An 18,159-nucleotide genomic window follows, 5' to 3' on the forward strand; every position below is an offset into this window, starting at 1 on the left:
AGGTAAGCAATTTTGGTTTTGAGTCTCATAGGTCTTGCAAGCCCTTAATCTCCTGTACTCCTACTACGGTTGCCAGACTCAATAGAGGACAGGACTTCTGTGCCTTTAATTGCCCTGCTCTTTTGAGTCTGGAAACCTTAAAGAGAAACCAGCAGACGCTTTGTTTAATTTCCAAGCAAAGGGTCTGCTGGTTTCTCTTTAAGGTTTCCAGACACAAAAGAGAGCAGGGCAATTAAAGGCACAGAAGTCCTGTCCTCTATTGAGTCTGGCAATCCTAACTCCTACCCTAGCTAGGAAGCCCTAGTAGGTTAAAAGATAGGAGAAGATCAAGCTGTTGCAATGCACTTGACTATTTACTATCATAAGGATTGTTATTTAAGACCAAATACAAGAACTTAATCCATAAAGTTTTTTGTTTTAAAGGTAATGTATAAAATACATGCCCTAGGCAGACGAATAGTAGAAAAAGGAAGCAGGAGTTGTTGCCATTCCAGCTGATCACAATGAAAGTAAATGCTGGGTTGGGTTCTCCCAATCGGATAGTGGGGGGAGATGCAGGGAAGGGAAGGGGAAAAAGCAACCTTCATTGATGCATAGTCAGCTGAGAGAGGCCACGAGTCTTGAAACAAACTGTCCCAGATCTTAGCTCAGTGATAGAGCACAAAAGGTCCAAGGATTTCTAGATAAGACTAGGGGTAGGAGAGACCCTTGCCTAACACCTAGACTACCATGGCCAGGCAATGTTGACCATGCTGGAGCTAGTGGAAGCAAGGGACTGACCAGGGTCGGCCCTACGGCAAGGCTGGGGGGCGCCACGCATGCTGCACCCGCCAGACAGCCACGCTGCAAAACGGGGCGGGGGGGGGCCTCGGGAGGGATCTTCGCACCAGGTCGCCAGATATGCTTAAGACGGCCCTGGGACTGACTCTGTAAGGCACCTCTCATGTTTCTAGGACAAAAGATGAGAATCAGTACTCCAATGGTAAGAAGGTCTGGCATCAAAAAACACAGAAAGGAAAGAATCTATTTGATCCATCACAAAAATCTGATACAGAAGGATGCTGTTACTCTCTCTAGGACCTGACATTACAAGGCAGTGTGGGAAAGGGTAAAATAGGGGTGTTCCAGGGTGTGGTGAGATGACAGAAATTGACTTGGGTGTCTTGTCTCAAGAAGGGAGACAAGAAGGGAGAGAGCTAATTGCCTAAGGCAGGGATGGGTAACCTGCAATTCCCCCAGATGTTATTGGACTCCAACTCCCATCAGCCACAGCCAGCAGGGCCAGTGGTCAGGGATTATGGGAGTTGTAGTCCAGTTACAACTGCAAGTTCTTGGGTCCTGGCTTAAAAGCATCAATTAAAGTGTCACTGATGACACAGCCTCCTTTCTCTCTGATTACCATTTCTTATTTCTCCCTTTTTTATTCTCTTTATGAGTTCAAATATCAACATTCAAAATCATACAGGGAGCCCACATGAGCTTGATGTAAAAATTGGGGTTTGGATTTTGCTGCCCAACTCCCCATGAGACACTGAGTCCCCAACGTCCATGATTGGTCAGAGAAGAATGGATGGAGGCAGGACCCAGTGGAAAGCAAGGCAGATACTTATTTTTCTGTTGCAACAGAGTTCCCTCCCCTCCTTCCAAGGAAGGAGATACCCTGAACAAAAGTGTGCAGGAACCTTTAAAGACTTTTGACATTGCCCAACCGCCTTAGCCAAAGACCACTCCAAAATTATCATACATCATTGGAGGCAGGTCCACAGCAGAAATCCTGTCTGCCAGGATGTCATTGATTGCATTACCTGGGTAGCCTGGGCATTCTTTTGTGATGGTTAATACTTCAGTTCCTGAATCCAGGTCACAGGCTCACCCTATTCATACACAAATACGCCCTTAAAACAGGATTTGTAAGCAAAAAGACAATTTGCCTCCCTTACTGCAGAGGAATATTTGAGGTCATTGGGAGAGTCAAAATGGCTTCAGGATTGCTCTTCTGTACTATTTCAGACACATGGTTTATATATTTAGATATGTGTGCATTTGTGAATATTCTATATTTGAGACCTTAGAATTCTTATAACAAACTGAAAAGGCCCCCCGGCTGCAGATGTCCACCTCTCAATACACATGGAGGTCTGTACATGCAGCCAGGGACAGACGAGACAGAAAGATGGAACTAAGGTGCTCCCCTCTCCCCTCTTATGTAATGGTCTTGCAATACCTGGCAGCTGGGACAGGTGGCCTCACTTGAAAGGCACTGATGGTCTGGCTTACTGTGAAAATTAGAATATGAAGGAGATGAGTGCACAAATGACAGCATTCCAACAAACACTTGTAAGCTAAATATTTGGAGGGCTCCTGCAATTAATGGGTTGTTTGGTGTTCAAGCTTGGCCTAAACTTGAATGAATGAAATCCTTCCTCCTTTTTTATCTACAGTAGCTTGTTATTCAGCAAGTTACCTGAAACCAGAACAAATAAAGTTAGGGCAAGCCTGGGACATTGACATGTTGAATATATATAAAAAAATGAAGGGTGTAACACAAAGCAAAAATATTCGGAAGTAGAAAGTTTTCGTATTATCTTGGTCTTCTCTAATCTGATGTGAACATTTCCTGTCTAAAAAGTTGGGCAAAATCTGGTGTGGGCTGTTCATGGCTAACAGCGCTCCTGTTATGTCTTCAGTTTATTTTTTATTTTTTTTAAGGTACACAAAAAAGATTTTGATATCATATTTTCCCTATACAAAAGACATGTATTTGGAAGAACATTAATTTCAGTCTTTGCTTCAGTGTTTTGGAGTGGAAGACCCTAACACTACAGAACAATCCAACTATAATCCAGCAAATGGATTTCTATATAAGCAGCTAAAGATAGATAGCTGAGGGTTAAACAATAACCAGGAAATCCGGCCTGCAAGCAAACTGCTTTCCATGGCATTGCCAGGTCACCGTGCAGCCTACAATCCCTAGCCATGCTTGACTGAGAATGCTGCTCCAAACTATGAGAGGAGAAAAGAGAGTGCCCTGCCAGATTGCGCTGCAAAATTACCTCCTGACCTCACAGCTAAGAGTATCATTTCAGGCCTCCACCTACTTGCCTAGAGCAGAAGTAAGCTGGCATTGTCATCAGCCCACATCTACTCCAAGCAGAGTGCTGATGTGCGCCATTAAGTGTGAGCAGCAGCTTCGGTGACCAGTTTCTATGGAGGTGCCTCTAAAGCTACAGCTACCACTTGCCTGGAGGGGCAGGAGATAAACTAACTTCCAGCTTCCCCACCCCCAAATCTGCAGACATCTTGGAGTTCATAGCTCACTGGTAGAGCACAACGCTTAGCATGCAGAAATCCCAGGTTCAATTCCTGGCATTTCAACTTTTTATGACAAAGATTAGAAAAGATGGTAAAGACTACTGCCTCAGGCCCCGGAAAACTCACAATCAGACAACAGTTGATAAGAGCAAGCCAATAACTTAAAGAGGATCAGGGCAAAGGCCCATCTAGCTCAGGAGCCTGTTGCCACAGTGGACAGCCAGATGCCTGTGGGAAGCCTAAAAGCAGGACCTTAGTGCCAGAGCACTCTGCCCATTAGTGATTGCAAACAATCAGAGGCATACCGCTTCTGGGTATAGTATATAGCTATCCTGGCTAGAGGCCATTTCCTCCTTGAATTTGTCTAATCCTCTTTTAAAGCCATCCAAGTTGGTGGCCATCACTACATATATAGAGCAATAGAATTTGCGTAAACCAGCTTCAGTACAAATGGCAACAACAAAAGTGACTAGCTCTCTTGAGTTTACTCTTGTGGTCAAATAATCAGTTTCAGGGAACCCCTGAAAGGAGATGGAATGTCTCCCCACAGCCACCATCAACCATGTAGAAAAATATAAAAAATTCCTTCAGAAGAAGTGTGCATGCACACGAAAGCTCATACCAAAATAAAAACTTAGTTGGTCTTTAAGGTGCTACTGAAGGAATTTTTTTATTTTGCTTCGACTCAGCCCAACACGGCTACCTACCTGCATGCAGAAAAAGTTCAACATGACAAGACAAATGATATATTTGGGGTAGATTCCTTGCTTCCCCGTGCTTTCTTCTGGGACTCTAGTCTTAGGCAATTCAAATTACTTTCACTTGGTTTTTAACACAGAGCTTAAAAAGCAACAGGCAAAGCAGCACTGGGTGAAACTAAAACCCTCTCGCTATTTTGCACAGACCACGCAGCTCATTCCATTCCAGATAAGTCTATTAATACACCTTCCTATTTATATGCTGGCTCCTTGCAGCAACATAGTAGAGAGCTACAGCTGCATAACCGAGACGGAAAAGGCGTCCTGCTAGCCACTTGGGAGAAACTGATCAGCTGAGGTGGAGTGAGAGTGACAGGGATGCCTACAGACTACTCAACACACAGACCCCGGAAGAGCAGGGCTGATGGATCATAACTGCAGCGTACCAGAAGGGCAGGTCAATAATCTTACTGCAGAGGCAATGCTATCTTAAAAAGCTGCCAGAAATGTACGCTCTGCAGCATAAATAGCAGCCAGCAAAGGTTTTTGGCGGAGGGATATGGGGCTTATTCACCCGGCACCTCCTGCTTAGTCATCCAGCGTCGGGTAGAAACTCAAGGACAAGCAGCCGACATCCAACCACAAAAGAAACATTCTGGGGGGTCCTGATCTGAAGATGGAGAGTTCAAGAGGGACACACCTCAACATGGCTGCAGTGGCATCTCGTGTTGGAGCTGCCCGGTTGCTGCAGGCAGCCTTTGGATGTACCACGTTCAGCCTTGTGGCCCACCGAGGAGGGTTCAGTGCGGCCTACGGCACCTTCTGCATGTCCGTCTGGTGCTTCTGTTTCGCAGTCACTGTCTTTATCGTCACCTGCGAGTTCACGCGCCTCCACAGCTGCCTGAGCATCTCTTGGGGGAATTTCACCGCTGCCTTTGCCATGCTTGCCACCCTCATGTCCATCACGGCCGCCGTGATCTATCCGCTTTATGCCGAGTTTGGCTGCCATTCCAACGGGTGCGAGGCGAGAGACTTCCGCATCTCGGCCAGTGTTTTCGCGGGGCTCCTGTTTTTCGCCTACGCCGCAGAAGTATTCCTTACGAGGGCCAAGCCAGGACAGGTGACCAGCTACATGGCCACCGTTTCTGGCCTCTTGAAAATTGTCCAGGCTTTCGTAGCTTGCATCATATTTGGAGCTCTGGTGAACGGCAGCCAATACGACCGGTACGTGGCAACCCAGTGGTGCGTGGCTGTCTACAGCTTCTGCTTTGTGGTGACAGTAGTGGTGGTGGCCCTCAGTGTCACAGGAAAGACAGCCATGCTGAAGTGCCCCTTTGAGCGCTTTGTGGTTGTTTACACTTTTGTGGCCGTCCTGATGTACTTGAGTGCTGCAGTGATCTGGCCAGTGTTCTGCTTTGACCGTAAGTACGGCTCCCCACACCGCCCTTATTGCCCCAGAGGCAAGTGCCCCTGGGACAGCCAGGTGGTCATCGCAGTGTTCACGTGTGTGAACCTGGTGCTTTACATTGTGGACTTAGCCTACTCGCAACGCATTCGCTTCGTCTCACACCCTTAGTAGCCACCTTTGATGCTATTAAAAAAAAGCCATAAAAGACTCGGGCAGCGGGAGTTTGGGGACCCGCCTAGAAAGCTGACATCCAGGGCACACCAAAAGAATTTGTCTTGACCGAAAGAGGCCTGTCCATGAAAGAAACAGAGGGATGCATCTGCAACGCTACCCTCATTCCAGCAGATGTGTACGCTTGATGCGTCGGTGACTCTACACAGGTTAATAGGTTTTGTAAGGCCTAGTACTAAGGGTGGGAAAAGCAGGTTTTGGACCCTGAATTGTTCATCCAAAAATTGTTGGCTAAGTTAAAACTGCAGGAAGATTTAAAAAAAATCTAGGCCCAAAAGAGCAACTGCCAAAATCCCAGCTCAATCAATGAAATTCTGTTAAAGTGAAAAATGTGTATTTAAACCTAATACAGTAGATTGTGTCAGAAATTTCAGATGAGGCAGGGAAAAGAAAGGGTAGATTACAACCACCAAGAAGACTGAGACCCTCGTCCACAGACCAGACTATAAAAATAACAATTTCCTTATGCATGTACTTGGTAGTTGGTGAGATGCGCATTCCTGTTTGGAAGAGTTTGAGAAGTAAAGTGAATACTGTCAAGTTTGTAATTGACAATGGGTGTAGGGAAGGTTGCTGCAAGCTCTAAAATAATTACTTCCAGATTGTTTCCCTCAGTTATTCCTTCAAGAAGCATATGGGGATATTGCTATGCCTGCGGAAACTGTGGCTACACACAAGACATTAGCGTTTTGAACCAAAGCCAGACTTTTGAACCAAAACCACACTTTGAACCAAAGTATATTAATTTAGACAAAATAAAACTGTGTTGTTTTCATTTTGCAAGAGTTAGGCAACAGACATTGTTTAATTCCTCAAACGCTTGGCACCGTGCAAACTGCAGATTACTTAATGATCTAGAACAGGCATCCCCAAACTTCGGCCCTACAGATGTTTTGGACTACAATTCCCATCATCCCTGACCACTGGTCCTGTTAGCTATGGATCATGGGAGTTGTACGCTAAAACATCTGGAGGGCCGCAGTTTGGGGATGCCTGATCTAGAACATGACCTGGATTCACTGGTCTTTCACAATGCTGAAAGGACTTGAGTATCATTTAAATACATCCAACCAAGTGCCTATTGTCAGACTCCAGGAGGTGCTGGTTCTTGATTCCCAGCTGATAAAACTTGCCTGTATAAGTGCATCATGGTGCAAAGAAGTGTGCTGGTCTCCTTTGGTGTGGATCAGGATCATCACCTGAATTCAGAGACATTTTCAAATATAAGAAGCCAAAGCAAGTAGTTTATTCTAATAGCGTATATTAAATGTGTGTGAATTATGTAGGAAGATTTTGTTTCAATATAGAATAAAAATAGCAAGTTGGCAAAAGTATTCAGTGTTTTCCTTAATCGACAGAGCACTCCTCCCTCAACCAACTCACTGTATACCCTCTCCTCCTCCTAAACATAAATGCACAGAAACACAGACCATGTTTCTTCCCGTCTCAAAACACGGTGATTTATGTCTAAGCCAGAGGTAGGCAACTTAAGGCCCGTGGGCCGGATGCGGCCCAATCGCCTTCTAAATCTGGCCCGCGGACGGTCCAGGAATCAGCGTGTTTTTACATGAGTAGAATGTGTGCTTTTATTTAAAATGCATCTCTGGGTTATTTGTGGTGCATAGGAATGCGTTCACCCCCCCCCCAAACAATATAGTCCGGCCCACCACATGGTCTGAGGGACGGTGGACCAGCCCACGCTGAAAAAGGTTGCTGACCCCTGGTCTAAGCATATGCTCACATTGGCATCTTAAAATGCAGCAAGGTCACAAACACACCCACCCATCCTGCTGCACATTGGCACAGTAATGTTCACATTGGGGGGGGGGGCAAGGATGTCTTCACCTGGTGCATGGCCCTGCTCATGACTGCCTCCCATCAACTCACCAAGCTTTCATCTGCACATGCGTGGTGGCTGTTAGGATATGTTCACACTACCACTTAAATCTGCACCCAGTTTTCTAGTCAGATTGAAGCTGATTTGAGAGGGGTGAGGAAGCACCAAACAACAGCGTTTGCCCAGAGACTTGTGGCTAACATAATGTGCGTGCTGCTTCAAAAAATAGCAGCGGGAGCACACTGGATGAGGAATAAGGGCTAATGTCAACACACCCTAATATAGCTCAGGTGCATATGAAAATGAAACAGACCTAAAGTTACAGGGTGGGTGGGTGTCCTAAAGGTCTCATCTTTTCAGAGAGGATGCTGTTGTATTAGTCTTTTGCAGCAAAACAACAGTTGCGTGGCACACTTATTATGGCATAACGTTTCATGGACTACAGTCCATCAGATGCATGAAGTGCTACCCTGAGTTGCTGGTACTTGATTGGAGAGAATGTGGGATTGTAAACAGTGAGGTAAGAAGGGAATGGAATGCAGAGAAATACAGAATGTGTTAATTATGTTATTAAGTGCACATTCACACACAAAAATTATTTGAAAACACAGATATTCTGGCACAGGTAGGTTTTGTTTTTTTAAAAAACCCACCAGGGGTGCCACAATGAAAAAACACATGTTCTGAGCCACCTTGTAGTCTCCTTCTGGCAACTCCTGCAGCCAAGTTGGTGCCAAACGTATTGCTCTGCATTCCTTTGCCATCAGCGAGGCCAAGAGGGGGGTCTTGTCGTCTGGGCAGCCCAGGACCTGCATACACACTGCCCAGGCTTGTGCCTTGGAGAGGCCACTTCGTTGCTGCTAATGCAGTGGTTTAACTTCACGCCCGGAGGAGACACTCCATTGTCTCGTGAGATGGACATATGCCAACAACAACATTTTCAGTGTGACTTAAAGGGCCGGCCTAGGTTATTTTGCCACCTAAGGCAGTGCAGCAGTGGAGCTCCCCGACCTCCATTAACATGCATGGCACCCAGAGCCAGTCAAGTTATTCTGGTACCTGAGACAGAAAATCCCACAAAGGTCTCACCCCTTCCCTAGCAGTAAAAATACTCCAATAATAAATTAAACTACTTGCTGCTGTTTCATGGCACCCAGCAACAGCCTCTTTCTGCCTAACAATAGTGTGGCATATGAAACAAAATCTAGCTGGACAATAGGACTCAGCTATACAGCTGCAAATAAAATGTTTTACGTGTGTTGTAAAGCGCATTATACATATGTGACACTAGATGGTGATGGTGAGCTATGGCAAATTCAATATTTTTTCATGACATTTTTTAAAAAGCATTTTCACAACTTTTTTTTATATATGTCTAGATTCCACCTATGTCTCCCATTGATTCTGAGCCTGTCTTTCCAGGAGCCCCCTTACATTGAAAGCAGACAACAGTTAACTGCTCTGGCTCCTGTGCAAAGCGGAACGATTGGCGGCCAGAGTATGCAAGTGTAGCAGTAAGCCTTTTAAATATTACTAGCCATTAGTGACCTAGGTTTTTTTTCAATTCTGTATTTCATTATTTAAATGATGAGCTTCTTTTGCCCACTGAATGGCTTGGATTGACCACCCTGAATTTGCCAGGTTAAAAGGTGGCCATCCTAGCTGTAATGTGGGAAAGGGAGCACCCTCATAATACCAGAAGGAGTTCTAGAAATCTGCAAGATAGATTTCTGATTGCAATCCTGTTGTTTCTAAATGCAGAATAGGATTGTTTCTTCTTAATGCTGACATTTACAGCTTTGATGGGGGGGGGCAACCAATTTTCTAGTTCTGCTTACTCTGGTGTGTGTGTGTGTGTGTGTGTGTTGCGCGTATGTACGTTTGAGGCCAACACCAGGAAAAATACGAGACCCAAATCAGGATCTGAATGCATGATAAAATTATTCTGGAGATGAGGAACATTTCATTGCAGAGCATCCCATCCTTCCATTAATTTCCATCTCCCCAAATTGAATGTGTCAAGCTTCCTTCCTTCCACAAGTATAAATCTTGGCAAAAAATAAAACCTGTGTGTGCGCATTCTATAGCTGGCAAATGGCTACCGTACTTTGCCAGAAGCTAAATTCACCCCTGCTTCTAGTTACTCTCCTCTTGCCACAAAACCTTGTGCTTCTTCTCCGATGCTTCTTCTTTCCCCTATCAGCTACAGTTGACAAACACCAAAATAATTTATTAATAAACAGAAGAAACCCACAGAGCATAAAGTAACACTACTTCAGCAGTTTGAAAGCAACGTAAGGTAGAACATTAATATTGAAATTGTGGTTCCAAAACATTACAAAAAATACCCATCTGGAAGTCAAAACTATCAATAGAAAATTACGGCAAGGATGTTGAATGTCACCTAGCCTGACCCCCTGCTCAGCACAGGATAGCCTCATTCTTCCTGCACATTTTTACACAGGATTTTGGTTAGTTTTGTGATCCTGTAGCAAACATCCTAAACACAGTTCAGGCAGGCTAGCAATATAGTTGGGATAGAGGTCAAAGGATGATGAGATGTTTGCTGCGTTCTCTCAATTTGTGTAGCACAAGTGGCCATTGGGGACATAGATCAGCTACATAAAATATGGGACGGGGAACTCTCCTTGGTGCTAACCCCCATTTCCCAAGTTTTAATTAAGTTTCTATTAATTAGCTTTAATTAGTTCTTGATTTAATTAGAAACCTAATTAATGACTAAGGCAAATAAACTCCTAGGGCTTTCCTCTGCTCCTGCAGAAAGAGTGAGAATCATCATGAATCACTTCCACAGAGAGTGAGAAGGATGGAGCTAAGCAGTTCCATTGTGTATGATCAGCAAAAACAAAACAAAAAATTGCACTGGGATTTAATCCAATTACTTTCCTATAGTTTTCCATATTCTGCTAGGTACATTAGTACTAAACAGGAAGGTGGTAGAAAATGCTCATATTAGGCAGTCCCCCGTTTACAGGGGTTACATTCCAAGGCACCTTGCGTGTCGGTGAAATCACATATAACTGAAACCCATTGAAAAAGCCTGCAAACATCCAATTCTGCCCCCGTTCCATCCCTTTAGTGACGTCTTTATGACACTTCTGGGTCACTTCCGGGTTCAGTGCAATGTACGTGTATATACATATTGGACACGTGTAAGGGGGGGCGCTGCCTGTACTGGCTAATTTAATCTGCCCATGTGAATTGGCAATGGATGAAGGCAGGCTGTGAGTTTTGGATGCACTTAGAGCAGAAGTCCATGTTACTGGAGAGTAGTTCTCACCTGGTCCTTCCAAACATGTAGTCATGCTTGCCCTGGACAGAATCTCTTTATAGCGTACCTTTTCCTGCCTCTGCTTCACATCCTTAGCTGTCATTGATGGGGAAGAGAAGTACCAGGGATGATGATGATGATAAGATGTATCTGAACTGCCATGGAAAGCTGGGTGGGGACGTCTATGTGAATTATTGTGTAAGCATGAAAATATGATCTGTAAATATAAAACTGGTAAAACCCATAAACAATAAAAGATTATATTTCACAGACCAAGCATTACAATGACACATTAGAGGGGTCTGACGGTGCCATTTTCAGAACTGCTTCCATGTCTCCAATACATGTACTTCTGCCTTAGAGTGTGCTAGAAACCCATAAAAACTGCAATTAATAGTGTATTTCCGGGCCTCTTGAACATAAAAGATACTTTTAAAAAACACCATTGCTCTGGGAGGAAGCTGATTGAAGATGCCAAGATCTCCAAAATGGAAATTATCATATCATAACCTCTCTACCTGTATATTAACTGTGTAGTGGGTTTGATTATTAAAGAGTGTATAAATCCTATTAAATAAATACCTGTAAATACATTAAATGCAAAATGCTGAATGTGTTTCTTATTATGCACAAGTTATAAATAAAACCACAACTTTGACAGTAGCCTTTCCTCACACCTGCTATGCACTTTAAATCTTTCCACCCTTTAAAAGTGTCATTGACAGTTGGAGCTATGCCACATGCATTCCTCAAAGTGAATACTGTTTAACACCAGCAGGATTCCAAGGCAATTTTTTAAAAAAATCAAACAAAATGCAGAAGAAGCACGTCAGGAATGTTATGAATCAACAGCTGGAAAAGGCCCCTCTCAAATGAGCTTAAACTCAAACTACAATTGTAGCTTGTGTGCTCTGAAAGTAGAACTGAACCGCTCATAGTACCTCCTCACTGGTTGAGTGTCAGTACTCCTCCAAGTGTGGTTAATGAATCCTAGATTGGTTTGTAATGTTAGGAACTCACTCTGCATGGATTCATTTTGCAACACACAACAGCAGGTTGTAAAAGAATTTGACTACTAACACATTTGGCAGCACATATTAAAATAAGCTACCTGTTTACAATGATTTGGACTTGAGTTACGGTATACCAGGACAGTGGATCCTGTTGTGTATTGAGTCAAAGGATTTTATATCTGTATTATTATTGTCTGTATTTGCATTAGGATAAAGTAACTGCCTTTTGGTTCCAGAGGGTACAGCTACTATTGGTTCATTTAAGCTGCTGTATTTGGATCCTCTGTCTTATTGGTTTCCTCCAAAAGGCAGCACTGTGATTGCTTGATATTGTTCCCTCCAAAATGTATCCCTTCCTAGCTAGTCCCCTGTCCCTATAAATGTAGCTTTCCTCTCCTCAGTCTTCAGTCTTGTTCACTTTAATAAAGAGCTGTTACTAGAGAACTGTCTCCAGCATGTTTTGTCAAGAGAGCTGAAATCACAAACCCCACGTCACAACAACTGGCGACGAAGGTGGGATCCGGAATGCTGAGGAGCGGTTAAACACAACCCTGCCTCAGAGTCCGGATTGCAGCTGAGAACAAGACTCACTGGCCAGCTGAGAAGACGACCCTGCCCGCTAGGACAATGGAGAGTCCAAGGGTATTGGAGCCCTTCCAGCCATCAGAGCCCCACACCTGGGAAGACTACGTCGAACGCTTCGAGTTCTTTGCAGTGGCTCAAGGGATCACCGATGCCAGCAAAAGAAGGGCCACATTCCTGAGCTACTGTGGGCCCGAGACCTTCAAGCTGGCCAAGGCATTACTTGCTCCAGCGAAGCTGAGTGAGACATCTCTCAAAGATATTCTTGCCTGCCTAACAAGCCACTTGGCGCCTACTGAGACCAAGATGGCCCGGCGGATGGAGTTCCATAAGAGGCAGCAGCATGCTGGGGAGTCTGTATCCACATTTCTGGCTGAACTCCGGAAGCTCGCTCAGCACTGCGGCTTCCAAAATCTGGAAGAGACTCTCCTGGATCGGTTTATTGGTGGTCTGAGCAGCAAGAAAGCCAGAAGACGCATCGTGGCTAAAGAAGAGGTTACCCTTGCTTCAGCCTTGAAAGAGGCCACCGCCACGGAGAATTATGAAAGAGAGGAGCTTGATGCCAGTCGCAAGGCCACTAAGCCACAGATAGAAGTTGCGCATGCCATGGACGAGCTAGAGGCTACTCCGAGCCAGAGCCCAGTCCGTGGGGTCGAGTCGGTGCGTCAGGCCTGCACAGTGCACAGAGATCGCCGAGGCAGTTGCCCAGGTTGTGGCGGAAACCATGAAAGGAAGAGTTGTCGTTTCAGGGATGCTATCTGCCGGACGTGCGGAAAGACGGGTCACATCGCCAGGGTCTGTAGATTGGCGGCGTCGGGAGCGACAGGAGCACCTAGACTGGAGCATCGCAGACCGCCCACAGCAACTCGTTTTCTAAAGGACTGCCACTACGTAACGGAGATCAACGGGAGGGCCGTGCAGTTTCCAGCGCAAGGCAAGGCACACGTCAAGGTGAAGATTGAGGGTCAGCAGTGCGACATGGAGGTGGACTCCGGATCCGCATTCACCATCGTGTCGGACCAGACCGCGAAGACATTCTTCCCCAGGGGTAAGTTGCCCCCTCTGGAGCCCTTTCCGGCAACCTTGCAGTCGTACTCAGCAGGCCGCATCCATGTTATGGGAATGTGTGCCGTGAGAGTACAGTTCCGGGACAAACAGGCTGTACTCAAACTGGTGATTGCGAAGGGCAGTCGCCCCAGTCTCCTGGGCACTGACTGGTTCCCTGCCCTGGGACTGAGTATCTCAGGGCTTAATTCAATCCAAACCTGCCCTGAGATGAGTGAGGTATTATGCAAGGAATTTGCTGGTCTCTTTAATGGAAAACTGGGTTGTTATAAAGGGCCCCCAGTTGACTTCGAGTTGGACCCCGGGGTGGCTCCAATCCGACTCAAACCAAGGCGAGTGCCATTTGCACTGCAACCCAAGATCGAGGCAGAGCTGGATAAATTGGTCAAGCAGGGAGTTCTCTCACCCGTGGACTCTGCTAAGTGGGAGACTCCAATCGTCACACCCCTTAAAGCAAATGGGGAAGTCAGGATATGTGCAGATTACAAATGTACTATCAATAAGGCACTCAGGGGAAACTCATACCCCATTCCAGTCGTATCACATCTGTTGGCTAAACTGGCTGGGGGCAAGGTGTTCGCCAAAATTGACCTGGCACAAGCTTACCAACAGCTGCCAGTAACCCCACAATCAGCGGAAGCACAGACTATTGTCACACATAAAGGGGCGTTCAGAGTTAACAGATTACAGTTCGGAGTTTGTGTGGCCCCAGGGATTTTTCAAGGGCTCATGGAACGCCTGTTAAGAGGTCTGCCGGGGGTCTTGCCATTTTTTGATGATGTTTTGATTGCTGGAAAAGACCCACAGGAACTGGTTGCGCGTGTCCGTGCAGTGTTGCTCAAGTTCAAGGAGGTGGGGTTGCAACTGAAAAAAGAAAAATGCAGTTTTGGGGTGCCAACTGTGGATTTCTTGGGGTTTAAAATTGATGCATCAGGCATCCACCCCACAGATGCTAAGATTAAGGCCATCATCGAGGCACCACGACCACAGAACAAGACGGAGTTGCAGTCATTCCTGGGACTTATTAACTTTTATCATTCGTTCTTACCCCAGAAAGCTTCGGTAGCTGAACCATTACATAGACTATTGCAGAAAAAGAATGTGTGGCGATGGGGGCGGGAGCAGCAGAAGGCTTTTGACTCCTTGCGAGGAATGCTGAGTAGCAGGAGCGTCCTTGCTCATTATGATGAGTCAAAGCCGCTGGTCCTGGCATGTGATGCCTCTCAATACGGTCTGGGGGCTGTGCTGAGTCATAGGGAACCGGATGGGTCGGAAAAGCCCATCTCTTTCTATTCCCGTACGTTGTCGCCCACAGAGCGCAACTATGCTCAAATTGATAAAGAGGCACTGGCTATTGTGTCCGGAATCAAAAGGTTCTATGATTATTTGTACGGTCGCCATTTCTCCATTGAAACGGACCACAAACCACTGTTAGGGTTGTTCAACCCAAACAAACAAACGCCACAAATTCTCTCCCCCAGAATGTTGCGTTGGTCAATATTCCTGAATGGGTTCCAGTACACCTTGACCCATGTGCCGGGGAAACAGTTGTGCCATGCTGATGCGCTGAGTCGATTGCCCCTTCCTGGCGGAAGCAATGAGGATCCTGCTCCGGCGGAGCACATTATGATGCTAGAAACACTTCCGGGGGCTCCTGTAACAGCTACGGATATAGCTGAGAAAACTAGGAAAGATGCTGTTCTCTCCCGTGTGCTCACTTGGGTGGGGAGGGGGTGGCCAGGTGGTCCGCATGAAGAAAAATTCAGGCCTTATGCGACAAGGCAGCACGAATTGTCCATGCATAAGGGTTGTCTCCTATGGGGAGATAGGGTGATAATCCCAGCACCACTGAGAAACAGGGTTCTTGAGACGCTTCACATGGGACACCCGGGAATGGTCAGGATGAAGTCGCTAGCCCGATGTTATGTGTGGTGGCCTGGAATGGACCAGAACATAGAACAATGGGTACGAACATGCAAGGCATGCCAAGAGGTGCGGCCAGAAGTGGCCAGAGCACCAGTCCACTGGTGGGAGCAGTCCAGGACTCCCTGGAGCCGGCTGCACATAGATTTTGCTGGGCCATTCCAAGGGAAGGTCTTTTTGGTTATCGTTGATGCATATTCCAAATGGTTAGAAGTGGCGATGGTCCCTAGCATGGCATCAGCTGCCGTAATCAAGGTGTTGAGGCAGCTGTTTGCTACCCACGGGTTACCTGAGACCATTGTATCAGATAATGGGGCAGCTTTTGTATCCCAAGAATTCAGGGCATTCTTGGCTGATAACTTTATAAGAGGGGTCACATCCGCGCCCTTTCACCCATCCTCCAATGGGCAGGCTGAGCGCATGGTAAGAACAGCCAAAGAATCCATTGCGCGCTTAATGGAGGGTAACTGGTCGGCTCGCATTGCGCGAATGTTATTTTTGCAGCATGCGACGCCGTGTACTGCGACGGGCAAGTCGCCAGCCGAGCTGCTCTTAGGTAGAAGACTGGTAACGGTGCTGGATTATGTCCACCCAGATAAAATGCCAAACCGTAATTCAAGAGCAACCCCCCAGGCTGAGACTGACACAACAAGGTATCTCGCCCCTGAAGATCTGGTCTGGGTGAGGAACTATTCACGAGGTCCGCGGTGGGTGGCCGGTGTGATCACCCGGGCTAGTGGACCTGTGTCCTATTATGTGACCTTGGAAAATGGGCAAGTTTGGAAGAGACATATAGATCAGCTGAGGCGCCGGGCGCTCAGCAGGGAGGAGTCAGATAATTCATCCCTGGCTAATGACGCACAGCTGCAAGACCAGAGTGAAAATGGTCCAGAGGTACAGTCACCAGGGGCTTCAGCAAATGAACCAGGGTCTGCTAGTCCTCATGATGACGAGGTACAGGTCGGGGACCCTGAGATGTCTGGGACTCCATCTGTTCCTGATGAAACCCCTATAGCAGCCCCTCCACCACAGGTAACACCCAATCCAGAACCTGCAACACCTGTTGTCAGGAGATCAGGTAGAAGTTGTAGGACCCCACAGTACCTGAGGGATTACGTCTGCTGTGCTCACTAGGGGGGGAGGGGTGTTGTGTATTGAGTCAAAGGATTTTATATCTGTATTATTATTGTCTGTATTTGCATTAGGATAAAGTAACTGCCTTTTGGTTCCAGAGGGTACAGCTACTATTGGTTCATTTAAGCTGCTGTATTTGGATCCTCTGTCTTATTGGTTTCCTCCAAAAGGCAGCACTGTGATTGCTTGATATTGTTCCCTCCAAAATGTATCCCTTCCTAGCTAGTCCCCTGTCCCTATAAATGTAGCTTTCCTCTCCTCAGTCTTCAGTCTTGTTCACTTTAATAAAGAGCTGTTACTAGAGAACTGTCTCCAGCATGTTTTGTCAAGAGAGCTGAAATCACAAACCCCACGTCACAACAGATCCTACCATTCAAACCCTGGTGGTGACCATTTGCAGGGAATTTGCAACCGTTGCTTGCTTCCCTCATTTTGATTTCCTACATGGATATAATTTCCATGTAAGAAAACCACACGCATGCAATAATGTGCTATGAACTCACCCCTCTCTGTTCATCCCTGTGAATATTAATTTTAGCATATATACATACACTACTAAAATTAATATTCACAAAGATCTGAAATGTGCCAAAATGTGAAATTATCTCATTTAAATTTTGATGGCAGAATTTTGACTTATAAATTAAAATTAAATAATTGGATATGACTTTTGATTTCAAAAGTAGACATATGAGCACTTGGGACTTGCTATCTATGGTTTGCTTTGATTTTGGCAGTTGTCAAATGTGAAATCTTTTTTTAGTTGTCAGCTGTCAAATACATTGTTGCATTTGATTCAGCAAATATAATCAAACATAATTTTACTATATTGACAGGATAAGTAAATGTATTTGTTTGGCAGTAAGCAGTAACAGTACAAATTAAAATCCAGAATTCAATACTTGCACATGTACACCATTTACAAATTTGTTAGAAAAACCTAATTTGGTAAACAGATGTTAAAATCTATACAGTCATTAACATTAAAACTATATAAGTGATCTAACCAACAAACAAACCCTGGTATCAATTCTCTGCTATGAATGCATATAAAGTCAGCTGTAAAATATCAAATTTTAATTTCCATTGCATCCAAACTATGAAATGCAGTTAAATACAAAATGCCATTGGATGGCAGTTATCAAATACTATTGATTATTTGAATAACCTTATCTCTCTTTTTTTGATAGCACCTCTAGACTGGTAGATCAGAGGGAATACTGTGGACATAATACTATATTGATTTCAGCAGGAATTTTGACAATTCATATTCTTGCTGCCAGGCAGATAAAATGTGGGTTAGAAAATGCTAGTGTTAAGTGGATTTGCAGTGTTAATCAATGTGACAAGTCTAGTGCCACAGGGTTCTGTTGTTTAACATATTTATACACTATTTGGACTCAGTGGAGGGGATCCTAATCACATTTGCAGATAACATGAAAGTGGGTAGGGTAGCTTAGAATAAGGATACCAGACGTTTCCACTTCCTGGGGACAGTCCCTGGATATACAAATCAGTCCCCTGACAAAATCCATCTATTTACTGTAGTAGGATGTTGAAAAGTGTCCCCGGATTCATTGAAAAGTATCTGGTAACCTTAGCTTAGAAGACAGAAACAGGATTCAATATTTATTTATTTAAAGCATTTCAATGTGCCTCTTCAG

The 18,159-nt window shown here is 45.3% G+C and overlaps 2 protein-coding genes across 2 annotated transcripts in view; one reads left to right on the forward strand and one right to left on the reverse strand.

The window, feature by feature from the left end:
• ASPSCR1 (ASPSCR1 tether for SLC2A4, UBX domain containing) overlaps positions 1–18,159 on the reverse strand; it is a 118,973-nt gene that overhangs the window by 95,709 nt on the left and 5,105 nt on the right. The gene's annotated exons all lie outside the window — the stretch shown is intronic.
• MYADML2 (myeloid associated differentiation marker like 2) lies at positions 4,302–5,660 on the forward strand. The gene has a single exon (XM_035104284.2). It carries the CDS (start codon positions 4,687–4,689, stop codon positions 5,584–5,586), a length of 900 nt encoding a protein of 299 aa, XP_034960175.1. The 5' UTR covers positions 4,302–4,686; the 3' UTR covers positions 5,587–5,660.

The sequence above is a fragment of the Zootoca vivipara genome, chromosome 2, assembly GCF_963506605.1.
Source record: "Zootoca vivipara chromosome 2, rZooViv1.1, whole genome shotgun sequence".
Taxonomy (NCBI): domain Eukaryota; kingdom Metazoa; phylum Chordata; class Lepidosauria; order Squamata; family Lacertidae; genus Zootoca; species Zootoca vivipara.

Excerpts from the sequence above, each read along its gene's own strand:
- MYADML2 (XM_035104284.2), top strand. The coding sequence starts at position 4,687 with ATGGAGAGTTCAAGAGGGACACACCTCAACATGGCTGCAGTGGCATCT.